This window comes from Chamaea fasciata, unplaced genomic scaffold (assembly GCF_029207755.1).
Source record: "Chamaea fasciata isolate MVZ Bird 193981 ecotype frontalis unplaced genomic scaffold, bChaFas1.0.hap1 SCAF_7, whole genome shotgun sequence".
Classification (NCBI taxonomy): domain Eukaryota; kingdom Metazoa; phylum Chordata; class Aves; order Passeriformes; family Sylviidae; genus Chamaea; species Chamaea fasciata.
In genome coordinates, this window is record NW_027094092.1 from 55,910,974 (window position 1) to 55,925,855 (window position 14,882).

Below are 14,882 nucleotides of genomic sequence, written 5' to 3' on the forward strand. Positions count from 1 at the left end.
TCACATTCACAGAATAATTCAGGTAGTTTATTTCCTACAGACAACATACATCATCTAGGGAAGGAAACCAGATTAAACCACACAAACTCTGGTGCATTGCAGGCTACTTATTACTGCAATAATCACTCCTACTTGTCAATACAAGGATTGGTGTTGTGTGTAGTTAATCACAGAAAAAAATTCTAATTCAGTAATCTCAGTGCATACATTAAAACCCAAAAAGCACTTGAAGTATTTGCCAGTTTATTTGTATTAGTTAAAAAATTGGCAGCAACGCTATCTTCATGTTACAAAATGATTTTTGGCCTGCTGACAAAACCTGCTACAAGTCACTCGATCACTATTCATGATGTCTCTATTGAACAAAAAGGTACCTTCAGAAACAAGGCTTGTCAATGGTGTAACTGCACTTATGGTTGAGCAGAAAATGGTTTAAAGGACACATCTGGTAGTAGCCACAGATATGGGCCAGAGACCCAGTCCCTCCAGATCTGATATCCAGAGGTTTCATTCCATTGACAGAAGAATACAGCAGTCGCAGCTGGGCTTGGGGTATCTGATGTGGCTCAGGTGCCTGCAGGGAGAACTCACAGCAGAACGCAGGGTGAGCACTTCTGGAGAGCACCTGGCTCCTTTGAAATGACACTAGTGCAGTGCCAGGGCACAGCAGGTTCTCCCGTGGTGTGAGAAGTGCAACAGAGAATTCCACGTGGCAAATGGGAACCTGCAGCCAGTAAGACTTTTAAAGATAATATGCTGCAAAACCCCAATGGTTAGGACAATTAAGTCCCAAGACTGTTTCAAACAGCTCCAGCTTTAGGATTTTTAATTATTAAAATCATGTCACTGAATCAAAAGAGGTCATTAAACCCAAGCTTCTGTATTCTGCTTCAGCTCCAATTATGAAGCAGGAGGTCTGTAGAGAAAATATGTTTTATATGCTCAGTGTCAAGCTTGGAACACAGCCGTTTAAAAATGATTCCAGATTAAAAGTTAGTGGTTGATTCTTCAGCACTCCTCATTCCAGTCACTTCTTGCACTATATTCTCACTGGTATCTTGTTTTGACTTAAAAAAAAAAAAAGATCAGAGCACAGTTCCATTTACATGACTCATCAGGTGTTCTTCTGGGAGCTAAAAACAAAAAAATAAAATTTAATTACTATTATATAGTACTGTAGGCAACTTTCAGGCTGAATTACAATCAAATGTCATTTGGAAACATATGGCATAATATGGGATTGGCTTAACTCCGTTATCTCAAGATCTTTGGAAAAATGAAGCCCAAATACTGAAGGCCTTCAAGAAGACACCAACCTTTGGTTAATCATTCCTTTCAGAAGAGCCCATTTACTTCTCCTGACACTGGGTCCAGGTCTATATCATAGAAGCAAGGTCTTGTAGGAAGTCCTGGCATAGTGCTCATCTGGACAACAAGAGATAGAATGTTAAAATGGCAGCAGCAGTGTTTTGTGCACAAGATCCAGTACTGAAGACTTGGATGGCAACAGCTCCCTGAACACCAACAGAACAGAGAACGATGGTCATGGACCATTATGAAGCCCCCAGGAGAACCAGGAACTCCTGGCTCAGTAGACAGAGATGAAGCTTTTGCTTTTTATGATGAGGATTAAGTTTGGTTTCTGCAGCTGCAAGTAACAGAGCCCAAAATTTGGCAAAGTACTTGGCCATGCAGCTGACCAGTTCACTGTTGGAGAGTGTTCATGGACTTTGCTGTGATGAGACAGTTACTTCTGGCAGTTTTCTGGGTTCTAAAGTGAAGATCCAAATTTTAATACAACTTTGCCAGCGGTAAAGTCTCAGTTGATTACAATTCTCTGAGAATCTAGAACTAGACATGTTAAATAATTAGGAATAATTACCATTGAGAAGACATTTTAAATAGTTTGGGGTTTGTTTTGTCTTTTCTAAACTGGGATAAAGCTTAAACAGAGAAGAAGAGTCAGTTCCGACTGGAACATGCTCAGAAGGGCTGTGCAGGGGCAGATCTGAAGCTCACAGAGCAGCTGCAGCACTACTGCCTCAGGCCAGTCCTCTGCACTTGTCCCACTGCCGAGTACCCAGTTCCAGGGATGCAGAACACAAGGCTGGCAGAAACTACACTTGGCCTGATTTATTCTTGCAGCCGACAGCATTTCCCCTCCCCTAACTCAGCATTTAGCCCAGCAGGCTGAACACGGACTCTACAAAGGTGGACAACTTGTGACCATGTTTGGTAGCTTGTGTCAGTGGTCATTAAGTGCTTCTACAAAGATGGAGAACTTGAAAGGTCTCATTTTCTATCTGCATCACCCTGCCTCAGCTTTCACAGTCAGTATTGTTATGCCTGTCTCCATTAGATTAAAGATCTCTTTGGCAACCTGGTATTTTCTCCCTGAGCAAGTATTTTGCACGCTAATCAAATTACCTCCCCATCTTCCTTTTGATAATAAGCTAAGCAGCAAGAAGGCAAAGCTCTGTTGGTGAGGTCTTTTCTGCAGTTCTCAGAACGGCTCAGGGAGCTTCTGGAGTCCCAGCCCATTTTCCTTAGCCATTTACAAGTGCTAACACAGTCCCAAATGTACTGTACCACTGCAAGTCTTTCATGGGTTATGCAGAGTTAAAAATCACATAAAGTCCCCTCTTTGTAATGAATTCTAGGGCTGCGTTACCTTTTTATGAGAGTCACTGCCTTCCCAGACAGAGAAGAGGGGGGTCACAGCGAGGACCCCCATTCCTTGTCTTTGAGCTCAGCTGTATAAATATTTTGCCCTCAAGAACATCTCAAGGAAGCATTAAGAGGTTTAAAGTGCCCAGAGGGGTTTTCCTGTTCTCAGCTCCCAGACTCCGGCCACAAAGAGCAAGAAACTTCCTATTTATTTATGTACCACTGGAGAATCATGGAGCTTTGCAGATCTCCACCTCCAGATTCAGAAGGCCACAGCAGGAGCTGAGAGAGTGACATTCAATAGAGTAGGAGGTGCTGAAAATGTGCCTGACTTTGCCATTTCTTGCACTTTCTATTTTGAAATGAACAGTCAATTTTTCCTCCTTTCATATCCAGAGGGCAGCCCACAGTGGCTACTCTGCTATCTATTACTTCAAGGCAGTCTGCTTAAACCCCAAATTTCCATGCAGTGCAGAATAATTTCCATCCAGGCTACTAATTTTCTGTACAAGTGTCTACAATGCTTCATGCACTCAGTTATTTTCAGAGCTGAAAGAATGAACTTTTTCTCATTTATCCTCCTCCCCTTTAATACCACGTGTGCTCAGAAAGAACATAGGGCAATTCACACTATTTACTGACAAGAAAAACTTAGACCACATGGGTATAATTAAACCACTTGCAAGATTTCAAATACAACTAATACCAACCAAACATATATTATTTGTTGCTCTTGTGGATCTTTCAAAATAAATGCCATTTAAGATCTAAAAAAACGGAGTTGAATAACAGAATTGTTTTCAATTCAGCAGCAGCACCAGAAAAGAAATCAAATCAATCTGAGTCCAATGATTTAGTTCACTTTAAATCTAGATAACCTTTGAAATTATATTTCCTTTAAAATCTCACAGTATTTCATGGATGTACAACAGTTTCAACTTTGAGTGAGAAAGGAAAATTCCAAAACTCAGAAGCTGAGAAAAAAATAAAGTGTGACGTACCATTGTGATTAACTTCAGATAACAAGAGTAGGCACACACCGGTGATTAATTTCACCTCCCGTTTATCCTAAAAGCTTCTGCACAGAGTTACATATTTGTTGCATTTTCAGCTCACAGTTCAATGGCTGCTGCCAAAAATTTATTCTGAGGCTAACACATCCCCTGCTGAATGGGTTTAAAATAGTGATCTGATTCAAAATGCCCCAGATTGCTTCTCGAAAGGACATCCATTCCCTGGGTTTTAGACACCAGAGAAGAGTGATCACATCCCAGCCAGAAGACTTATTGTTAACTCTGGCAGAATTAACACCATGATTTGCTACATGGCCAAGAAAACATTAGGAAATGGGTACTGGAGCAGAAAGGAAAAAGTCCAACTCCATAGAAACTAAAGACATCAGAAAAAAAAGAGCCAAAATGTTAGTTTTAATGCCTGAAAACATCCCTCTCTTGTTTACTCATTAATGCAGTGTACCCTTTCCTTCTCCAACGCTTATGAAATAAATAATAAAATAAATCATTGTTTGGACTAAATCTTGGCTTGCAAAAAATGCCATTTATAACAGGAACAGACATGCTATCTTTCATTCTATCCCAAAACACACATTAGTCTTTAGAACATGGATAAGCCAGACTTTAATCAGGATGTGGTTACCTTATTTATGCTGGATAATCTGGAAACCTTAACTACCATTTTTTTTTTTTTTTTTTTTTTTAGGAATTAAAACAAAAAGGCAGCCAATATTTGGGTCTAGCTACCATTTGAAGGAAGAGAGGATCCAACTCTTAAATCAGCCAATTTCATCAACTGAGTCATGCACCCCTAATGCTTTTGAAACTTTATTATAACAAACATGTTGCCATGAAGACCTCAGGAAAAGGTTCAGGCTTAGTAAGCAAGAGCTGCTTGCTCCACCTGCCTCATGCCCTAAGGTAATCTAACTAGTTACTCAACATTTGCCCAGAAGATATTCCCCAGGTAAGACTTCCAGTGAATCCTTTCATTCTAGTGTTGTTTCTACGGATGCAAACCTGAACGTGGGTTCATTTTGCAGAGAGCTCTTCTTTCTGCCAGGCAATTCATATCAAAGCTGCTCCAGGATCCTGTTTGCATTGTTGCTACTCTCTCCCCTCTCAGATGACATTATGCCTATCATATCAAAGAAAAGGAACTAAAAACTCAAGGGCACAGTGAAATGAGTTGCTGGAATTGTTGCAGGCTGAACAGTAAACAGATGGCCAGCAAAACCATGAGAACCAAAGAGGAGGGGGGCCTGATAAATGATTGATAGCACAGCTCAGCTTTGCTTTGGAGGTGTCTCATCCAGAGGCATCTGCTCTGTAAGCTTAGGAGGGGCTGCCTTGTTGAGCCCTGATCCACAGGTGTACACAGAGGTCATCTGATAAATGCTTTCACCAGGAATGCAAAGTCACAACAGCAACCCGGTGGGCCAAGGATTTCTCCCTCTACCAGACTGCTGTTCCTAGAATTCACTAACTACAGAGCTCACCCTTTTTTCAAAATCAAGGAAAAGAGAGATTTGGGACCTGAGGGATACAGCAGAGGCTTGCTAATTATTCAAATGTCAGGTGGTCTATTATTTCAGCCTTCCTCTTCCCCCTGAGAAAAACCCCTATTAAGGCATCTGATACACTGGACTGTTAAAACACCAACTGCAAATGACAAGGACTCTCGTAATTTAAGATACTTGGCAGAAAGTGATTCCTGGAATACACACGAAGTTTTTCTCCTCACCCCACAGCTCTCACATACCGTTCCCACCAGTGGATACAGGAATCCAGCCCCAACGCTGGCCCGGATGTCTCGGATTGGCAGAACAAAACCTGTAGGTGCTCCTTTTTGTTCAGGGTCATGAGACAAAGACAAGTGAGTTTTAGCCATGCAGATTGGCAGGTTTCCAAATCCCTGGGAAAAGAGAAAGAAAAGGAATGACATAAGTGGAAAAAACAGCAATTTTTCCAGTACAAAAATGTAATTGCTCTATTGTGCCATTCTCTGCAGACATCAGGCATTTTATTCCCCAGCAAGTGCTTCATCCACAGCCTGTCAGATCCACTGATCATTCTACATTCCCATTCCTTCTCTCTCAAATATTCTCCCCACCCCCCAATAAGTACTAAAGGAAGAACCACCATGTCCCTTGGCACATCCAGCTGAGGAAAAAATTAATGGTATGGAAGTGCTGGATTTACAACCTTGACAGCCAACTTACTTCCTACTCTCCTCCCAAAATGTTCAACAGCTCAGAGGTGAAGTTTTGTTCAGATCAAGTCAGTTAATTAGAAATGTTTGATCAATACAATTGCAGGTCATGAGGAAGTGGCAATTGCATGCCTTTGGGATTTTGATGGACTCAGAATATATAAGAAGCACAAAAGTGAGAAGCTATATATGCCAGAAGTAAATGGACTGCTAAAGGAAAATTGGTTACAGTACCCTGCAACCAATGAATTGCCAGTCCTCACATTGCTTTTCTCTTCAAAGACCTTCAGTAGTGTTGAAGCAGGTGAATTCACAACAATGTCATGCTTGAGAAGAGCAAAAGCAACACAGCAACCAGAAAACATTGAATTCAACAACCAGATGGCAGGTTCAAAACTTTAAAAACTTTCCACATCAAGTCTTGTATAACCCACAGAACTCTTTCCCCAACATAATTGTGACTGACAAAAATCCACATGGACTCAAAAACTGATTAGTGGAACTTGATCTCAATGGAACAAGATGAAAATATAATCAGAGACTATTTAAAACCAGCGTAATGACTTGTAATTCCCAAATTCTCTAAATGCTGAAAGACTGGAGAGTATAGTAGGGAAAGATCATTAAATCCTCCTACCCTTTCTCCCCAAAACTATCACAGATGGATACTGGGTGGTACTGGACCACATGAGTGAGTTCTGTTTTCTTCACTAGAAGATAAAGTCAGTTTCTCCTTTCCCACATCCTTTTCTTCCTCTGCCATAGCAGCATTTAATGAGTCCTGGATAAGGACACAATTTGAGCGGGGATTTCCTTCAAACACAGCTTGAACACCACTGTTCAGTATGATAATTCTGAATGAAAAGCACCACTGTTTCCAGGTGACATGGAAGACTCACCTGCTTGGTGTACACGGCAACTTTCTCCTGTGCTTCTGGAAGGAGCTCAATGTCTTTTGCCCCGTAGACCTGCTGGGCAATCAGCCTGATCTTATCTACAACAGGCAGCTAGAAAAACAAAAAAGACAGGGAAGTCAGCAGGGCCAAAAGCATAAAGACCTGCAGCATCACAGCAGTTTCAGTTCCTCCACGTGGTATCGAGTGCACATCTACAGACATAAGGCTAAATTCCATTTGCTGTAGTACAAAATATAGAGAAATTTGAGGGTTTTCAAAACATGTTTCAGTATTTCAGTGGGTAGCCAAAACAGTAAGAACTGACCTAACTAGGTCTTTGAGATGCATGGAATCAATGTTTCAATTGTAACACCACATTTCTTCTCAACTTCTCAGGCAGCCTTTTAGACTTTAGCCCTAAGCAACTTAAGCTAGTGAAACCAACTGATATAAACAAAGCATCTCTGTAATAATGCAAGTTCCTACCTCCACATTATAGAGGAACCTGAAGTTGCTAGGTGCCTGGGATGCTCTCTGAACAGCTTGGGCCAGGGCCAGGGCTCCTTTCCCTCCCTCTGCCCAGTGAGTGCACTCCACAGCATCAAATGCTCCTGCCTCCTTTGCATGCTGTACTACAAGAGCCAGTTCAGCCTTTGTATCTGTCCTGCAAGGAGAAAGTTTGCATGTTTGTACCAGAATGCACACACAGTAAATGATTGTTCTTGACAAGATCCAAAATGTGTCCAAAGAAATCACAGCTGCCAGAAAGCTGCTCAGGGGTTATCCACCACAGCCTCCTCCTTGGTTTGCATCAGCTTTAACATCACAGCTCAAAGTACTTCTGCTGCACAAAAAGACCACACAGTGGTTGTCTGCTGTGCAGTACAACATGCAGAGCCCAATTCATGCATTTTCCAACCATGCAAAACTGTGGCCTTCCAGTATCTGAAGGGAGCCTACAAGAGAGCTAGAGAGAAACTTCTTACAAGAGCACGTAGTGACAGGACAAGGGGGAATGGTTTCAAACTCTCAGAGTACATTTAGCCTGGATACTAGGAAAAAAGTCTTTACTGTGAGGGTGCTGAAGTACTGGAACAGGTTGCCCAGGTGTTCAAAGTGTTCCTGAGAGTGTTCAAGGTCAGGATGGATGGGGTTCTGAGCAACCTGGTGTAGTGAAATGTATCCCTACTCACAGAAGGAGAGTGGAACAGGATGATCTTTAAGGTTCTTTCCAACCCAGGCCATTCTATGGTTTTAGGACTCTATGGAAATGCTGCCAACAACACATCAACAGTACTGAAAACAAGAGTTGGTGTTAAACACAGTGGATGAAGTGCCACAGTGTTACACCCCTGCATCACCTCCCTGTCCCAGCTCACTCACTTGAAAGCATTGACAGCCACGACCACCGGGACACCAAACATCCGCGCGTTCTGGATTTGCTTGTTCAGGTTGCTGCAGCCTTTTGCCACCAGCTGAAGATTCTGGAGAGAAGGCAGCAAGCAGGAAACATATTTTATCAGAGGCAGGGAAACTTTTGCTCCAAACCCACTAAACCCAGAAGCTAACAGTAGAAATGTCAAAATGGGAATGAAACCCATTTTGAAAGGCAAATCCCCAGTGCTGCTTTTGGAATAGTCCAGATCACTGCAAGCTCTTGAACAGGAGATAGGAAAAAGAGTGACTACTTCTAATGATAACTGGTTTCAGCTCCCAAGTCAAGGTAAGAGAAACCATTCTTTATAACTTTTTTTATGCTTAAAATGTTAATACTTGTTCTCATTAACTCCCCACAGTAAAGCCTCAGTTTCCTCTCTGACACATTTCTCCTTATATATTAAATATCACCAGCAGTGAATTTCATGACATCTATTTGAAGTCTGTGGCAACAGCTTTCAGTTTACATATATTTACATTTTGCAGCATCAGAGACTATTCCTGGAAATTGAGACATTTCATCCCTTCCTATATAAGGGATAATATATACAGTAGCTCCACGAGTGAAAGATCTGCAGCAGTGTAAAGAGCCTGATCAATTATCCAAGGGTACACAACTACTCAAGGCTGGAAGGTGAAACTTTAGTTCACTTTCCTCACTTGCAAATGAGGGGGGGATAAAAACAAGAACTGCTGCTAAGAAGAGAGTAATTAGAGAGGCACTCTGGATGTTTTCAGAGACAAAACTTCAGCTAAGCAATTACTCCACATTGAGAAGGTTGGGGAAACAGTAGATATTACTGTGAAAAATTGAGCACACAGACAACTGTGTGAATTAAAGAGAATAAAAAGGCTCTGAACACTGGCTAGGTCAAGGACAATACATGTTTGAAAGAGCAGAGCCAAAGTAACATCATTAAAAAAAAAGAACATTACAGCTTGTATGAAGAAGCCTTTCTGTGGCAGCTAAGTAAGTGACACACTAGTAATCCAGGCATGCACTGCATGACACCATCATGTCATGACCACAGTTAGCTGGTCCACTGTCACAACAGCTTAAAGATTACCTCTTCTGTGTATTCCTTTGGCAAAGGTACCCCAGCAGTGACCTGTGGAAAAAGGGAAAGAAATGGAGCCTCATAAGACTTTTATCCATGACAGCAATCCCCGCTTGATTCTTATTAAAACAGTATCAAGATACAACATTCTACTCCATGCTGATCCTTATTATTTCTAAGAAAAAAATAAAAGAAGGAACAAAAGACTGCATGATAAAATACATGACTCACTCTGGGACTGTTACAAGTGGCCCAGCATGCAGGCACTTCACTAGAGCAATAAAACAAGCAGGTATGAACCTGTAACATACTACAATGAAGCTGTTGACAAACAGGGAAATGACAATTCCTTTACAACTCTGAATTTCAAGACAATTTCAAACCGATCAAATGCTACAGGGTTTTAAGTGTCTGGAATAGAACAACAGGAACAGCCCCTCAGGCCTACTGAAAACCTTCCCCAGTACTTACTGCAGGTCCTCCCCCGTGCATTTTCAGAGCTCGGACAGTAGCAACCAACACCACCACATGAGGCCGGAGACCAGAATAGCGGCACTTAATGTTAAAGAATTTCTCCATGCCTATGTCTGCACCAAATCCTGCTTCTGTAACTAGAGTAGGAAAAAAAAAAAAAAAGTTTGTGAAAGATTTCTGGGTGGAGAAATCATACTCTGATCATATAAACCAGAAACTTCTTCCAAGGAAAAAAAAAAAATTAAAAAAAGCCCAAAGACAGTCATGATAAAAAGAGGCAGATCCCTCCAAAACAAAAAGTAAACAAAAATACCCCACACTCCACACACTTACCAACAAAACCGTCTTTGCCCACAAGCTTCAATGCTATTTTGTCTGCCAACACAGAGGAATTCCCATGTGCAATATTGGCAAAAGGTCCAGCATGAACAAACACTGGTGTTCCCTAGAACAAGGGGGATGCAGGAGAGAGAGAAAGAGAAAATCAGAAAGTGTAATTTTGCAAATATGCATCATGTCAAGAGCTAAGTACTGTAGTATCTGAAAGTAAAGAAAAAACATTTTTAGAAGACAGATCTTAAAGCCTTCTGATCAGACATTTGTTATCAGAAATACGGACTACAGGGCAAACAGGATTATTATAATCTCCACAAGTGGAGGTATTAATCCGCTTAGGAAAAGGATGGCTAAATCCCAGCAACTCTTTGTCATTCTCCTTCATCCACACCATTTAAATTCCCAAAACACTTCCTGACATTAAAGACAACAGACCAAAGACACAGCCAAGTTGAGTGCTTTTCCTCAGGGTACTCCCACATGCCAGTGGCAGACCTAGAAGGAACCCAGCCCTCTCCCCTGGCCCTGAGCATGAAACAACAGTAAACCCCAACTCTGAGCTGAGCAGACCCACACTGACAGCGATGACTGAACTAAGCCAGTTGCTCTAAGTGCCTTCTCAGAGCCAAGAAGCAAATCATCTGTGCTCACCTCTAGTGTCTGCATGAGGTTTGGTTTAATAGCATCTTTCATCAAGACAGCCAGAGCTCCAGTTACTCCCTAAAAGAAAAAAGGACAATCAGTTTCCAGATGTACCAAGACCTTGAGATGGCTCCTATGCAGTGTAAAGGCTCTGATTTTGTCCTGGTGGGCACTTGGTACCAGAACCAGAAGTTGCTCAGTACAGAACTAACTCTAGTCAGGGCAAAGCAGACAAATGACCTTTACAGTCCTGTAAGAGGATCTGTGATTTCTGGTGGGAGCAGCCTCTTGGTTGTGACCTTGCTGGGCCACCACTTTGTAGCAAAGGCATAAAGCACAATTAATTAATGTTTCAATGCTATGGCAAGGTTAGCAGATAAGAGCAGCAAGGGAGTAACCTCTCAGTATGGTTTACGGCAGCTCATTCAGCAGCACAAAGCAGTGTTCTTAGATTTTGTAGGTGCATTTGTCTTGGATTTTCTTCCTTCTTTTCAGCAACTTGGTCTACATACTGGCCTTAAAATGTCATAACAACCTGCTACATCCTGCTCAAATCTCCTGTGCAGAAAGAACAACCAAACTGACATGAAAGGCAAACACTGGAGCCCATGTTTCCTCCCAGGTGCAGCCATGTACCCTGCAGAATTCTGCTTCCTGTGCAACGAAAGCTTCTGATTTTAACCCCATGTGCTTTGGGAAGAAAAGATGTGGGTTTGGTCATTTTTGTGACTGACAATCCAGTGGAAACCAAACCAGCTGTTATCCAGCACTTGAAAAAGTAACTAAAATTGCTGTCACAAGTCCCGAGCCGAATGTTCACAGCAGTTATGAAAACCTTGACCCATAATCTCTTTTTCTTCCCTTTCAACTTCAACTGAATTACAGCACTCAGAGATATGAAAGACTATTTCTTTATAAGACATTCACTGCTTTGTTTCATTAGTTTCAATCTTGCCACATGAAAGCTTATTTAACATTTAATGGATAAGCTTTAAACTTCAGTCATCTCCACAGTAATGAAAACCGCAGAGCAAGATTTCCATGGCGACATTTCAGACCCGTGTCGCTCAGTGGCACTTCGATACATCCCATCTCTAAAAACCTGTAGTCAGTTTTTGATTCCACGTTTCTTCCCAGATTTTTTTTTTTTTTTTTTTTTTTTTTTTTTTTTTTTTGCATTTCCTGGTAGGACACATGATATTAGTTGCATCACAGCAGCAGGATCCAGCCTGGTCTCTGCAATCACATTTCTGCCTGCATAAGGAGAGAGTAACATGGTCCTAACAACATAAGCCACTGGCTGCCATCAAGTGCAAACATATAACAACCAAGAGAACGTTTTGGATGTCTGATACCATCCTCCATTCTGCAGTTGGAACGGACAGAATTAAATATAAACAGATTTTTAAAAAACTTTAAAAAAATTGGCATGAAAGACTTCTATCACCTGGACTCTACAGAAACGTTGAAGTAACTCCCAAGCCAAGAAAAATCTGCCTACATGGCTGATGGGCAGTAAGAAACACTCCCGTTTTCCAGAAAAAGGGTTTAACTCAGTTACTCAAGTTAAACTGGCAGCATGCTAGGTGTAGGAATTAAAATCTCAAAGCTGCCTACAAAACTTTGGCACATACTCTTTCTCATTCCCAACAAATGTCTCACATAGGGATTTACAGATAAATTGTTCCAGCCTGGCACTTTTCCCGCAAGGCCAGAGTCAGGTCATCAATCTACCGGTTTCTTAGCCTTATCCTGGGAGGAAGCAAAACGAATAAACAACACTCCCACATCCCCCCAAAACATAAGGAAATAAAAAACCTGCACCAAGATAGCAAGAGCTGGGTAAGCCTTAATACCCTGTCCCCCCTAGATGGAAAGAGGTGAGGAAGAAATGCCTGGGACACAGGGCATTGCCCTGAAACCACGCTGAAGCAGCATTTGGGAAAATGGAATTTGACACACTCCACAGACCTGCCAAATACTAACAATTATTGAAGGGACAGCTGCAAAACTGTGCTGCAGCTTGCAACTGCTGCTTAGGGCTGCTTTACACACTGGTAATAGGCATCACCAGTGTTATGACATCCAGCATTTCGTGAAGGGAAATTAAATATTTGTGTCCCTCATCAAATGCTGCCTTACAGAGAACACACACTTTTTGCAAATGCTTTGGCTTTTATAGCGTTCATAGACTCCCAGAAGAAGACATTTCATTGTCTGTAATTGAATTCGCAAAATGCTTTGTTCCTGCTCAATGTTTTTCTCACTCCAGGGAGCCTAAGAAACAGGATGGCCAGCAGGATGCATTTTGAGTTCTTCTGCTTCATAAACACGCTTTTTCCGTAGGAGCCACCACGTATTTCCCCCATAACTCCTCTGCTGCCAGTTTCAACTTGACACAGAGCACATCACACAGGACCCTTGTACCTGCTCAGGTCCCACACACCCCCTCTCTGGATAAGGTGACAGCCACACTGAAGGAAAAAACTCTTCATTAACTGCAGAGGCTAGGATTTTATCTTTAATCTTCTATATGTTAATTTTTTTTCCTCCACAGAACTGTCTCTCTGCTTTTTAATCCAAGGACTTTCAGAAATAAAGAGGAAAAAGCATTTAATGGCAATGACTCTTACAAGGTCATCTGCTGTGACTGGTTGTCCTTTTTTGCTGCAAGCGACCACCATTCTGCCAAACCGCTTTTTCATATCCTCCAAGCCATCAGCCAGGGCTAGCACTGCCATGATTTCACTGCTCACCGTGATGTCAAACTGAGCCTGCAAGAGATGAATGAAGGACGTGAACTCATTAAGATTCCCTCCCAGCAATTCTTACCTCTGTTCGATTCTTGAAACAAGGCAAATCATCACCATTGTAATAAAAAAAAAGGAAAGAAAAAAATACAGACATATAAAATACAAGAAATCCAAAGCACTGCTCTCAGAACACTTCATTTAATTTGGCCATTTTAAACTGGAATATTTTTTTCTGCAAAATTAAATAAAACCTACTCATTCTGTTGCGATTACGTGTCTCTCCTGGCACGTACATTAGTGATTCATGAAAGAACACGTAACACTAACAAATTATATTTTTGAAGACTGAGCTTTCTAACTCATCTGATCATTGCTAAACAATACAGTAAAAGACAAAAAGCCCACCAACAGAAAAAACAGATTCCATAGGAAATGAAGGGTAGAATTCATCTGACATAATGCAGACACTTCCACCTTAGGGAACCAAAGCACCCTAAGGATGTTTCAAGTCAAAAGAAAGAGGTTTTTCTGAGCAGCACAATTAATTTGAACTATAAATTTGACAGTTACTTAAGGGATAAGGGGAGTCACAGCCCAATTGCCTCTTTTACTCTATTGATTCCACAATGAATCTAGATAAGCTCAGATTCTGTGTCTAGTTTTGGCCAGATAAACCCCACCCAAAACACCTGCACTAGTGAAGATGAACCACTGCCATGACCACCTTTAGAAAGGGCACATGTGTACCACTGTTATGCCACATTCTCCCAGTTTGGGAAGCCAACATTCAGGAGACAACAAGGAAAGAGGGAAGAAACAATAAAACTAAACACAGCACTGGTAGCAAATGTAACTGTTTGGTTGAGAAGACTTTCTGCTTTCTCTTTAACAAGATAATGGCAAAAGGTAAAAATAGCTGGAGTTACAGAAACTTCCTTTAGGAACACCTTTTTCCAAGTGATTTTTAAAACATGTGAGAAAAGGGAACCATTACCGTCCGTGAGAAGCCTTTCTCTGTTACAGACTGTCCAATAGTGATTTTCCTAAGGAATCTGTCATTTGTATCCAGTACTGCAAGGAACGGAGAGGTAAGATGTCACTTTGCCAAGTCATAAATTCACATCTTTGCCCTGTGACTAATACCCAGCCAGGTCACCAATGAAGAGAAGGTGGCAGTTTGAGAAACCATCCTCTCCTAAAGAATGGCAGGTGCTTCTCAACGTGATTCTTACACAAAAATGGGAATGAAATTAAGATACCCACAGATACACCAGAGCCTGCACTGCATCCAGAGGGAGTCTGCATCCCTTTGTGTGTATTAACCACCAGACCAAAGCTTCTCTGAAAAGCAGAACTGATAATATAATTCCAATTGATTTTTCACCATCATTAAC

General features: G+C 41.5%; 1 protein-coding gene across 2 annotated transcripts in view; it reads right to left on the reverse strand.

Annotated features, from left to right (window-relative positions):
* MTHFD1 (methylenetetrahydrofolate dehydrogenase, cyclohydrolase and formyltetrahydrofolate synthetase 1) overlaps positions 1 to 14,882 on the reverse strand; it is a 40,525-nt gene continuing 25,643 nt past the window's right edge. The window contains exons 17-28 of one of the 2 annotated variants that reach the window (XM_066188985.1): positions 14,483 to 14,559; positions 13,369 to 13,509; positions 10,745 to 10,813; positions 10,091 to 10,202; positions 9,755 to 9,894; positions 9,293 to 9,334; positions 8,172 to 8,272; positions 7,275 to 7,452; positions 6,792 to 6,899; positions 5,443 to 5,595; positions 1,317 to 1,425; positions 1 to 1,133 (exon numbers count right to left, since the gene is read on the reverse strand). In XM_066188985.1, the coding sequence (XP_066045082.1) occupies positions 1,336 to 1,425; positions 5,443 to 5,595; positions 6,792 to 6,899; positions 7,275 to 7,452; positions 8,172 to 8,272; positions 9,293 to 9,334; positions 9,755 to 9,894; positions 10,091 to 10,202; positions 10,745 to 10,813; positions 13,369 to 13,509; positions 14,483 to 14,559 (1,211 nt within the window). In that variant the 3' untranslated portion in view covers positions 1 to 1,133; positions 1,317 to 1,335. The remainder of the gene's footprint in view (positions 1,134 to 1,316; positions 1,426 to 5,442; positions 5,596 to 6,791; positions 6,900 to 7,274; positions 7,453 to 8,171; positions 8,273 to 9,292; positions 9,335 to 9,754; positions 9,895 to 10,090; positions 10,203 to 10,744; positions 10,814 to 13,368; positions 13,510 to 14,482; positions 14,560 to 14,882) is intronic. The other variant, XM_066188986.1, reaches the window with a different exon arrangement.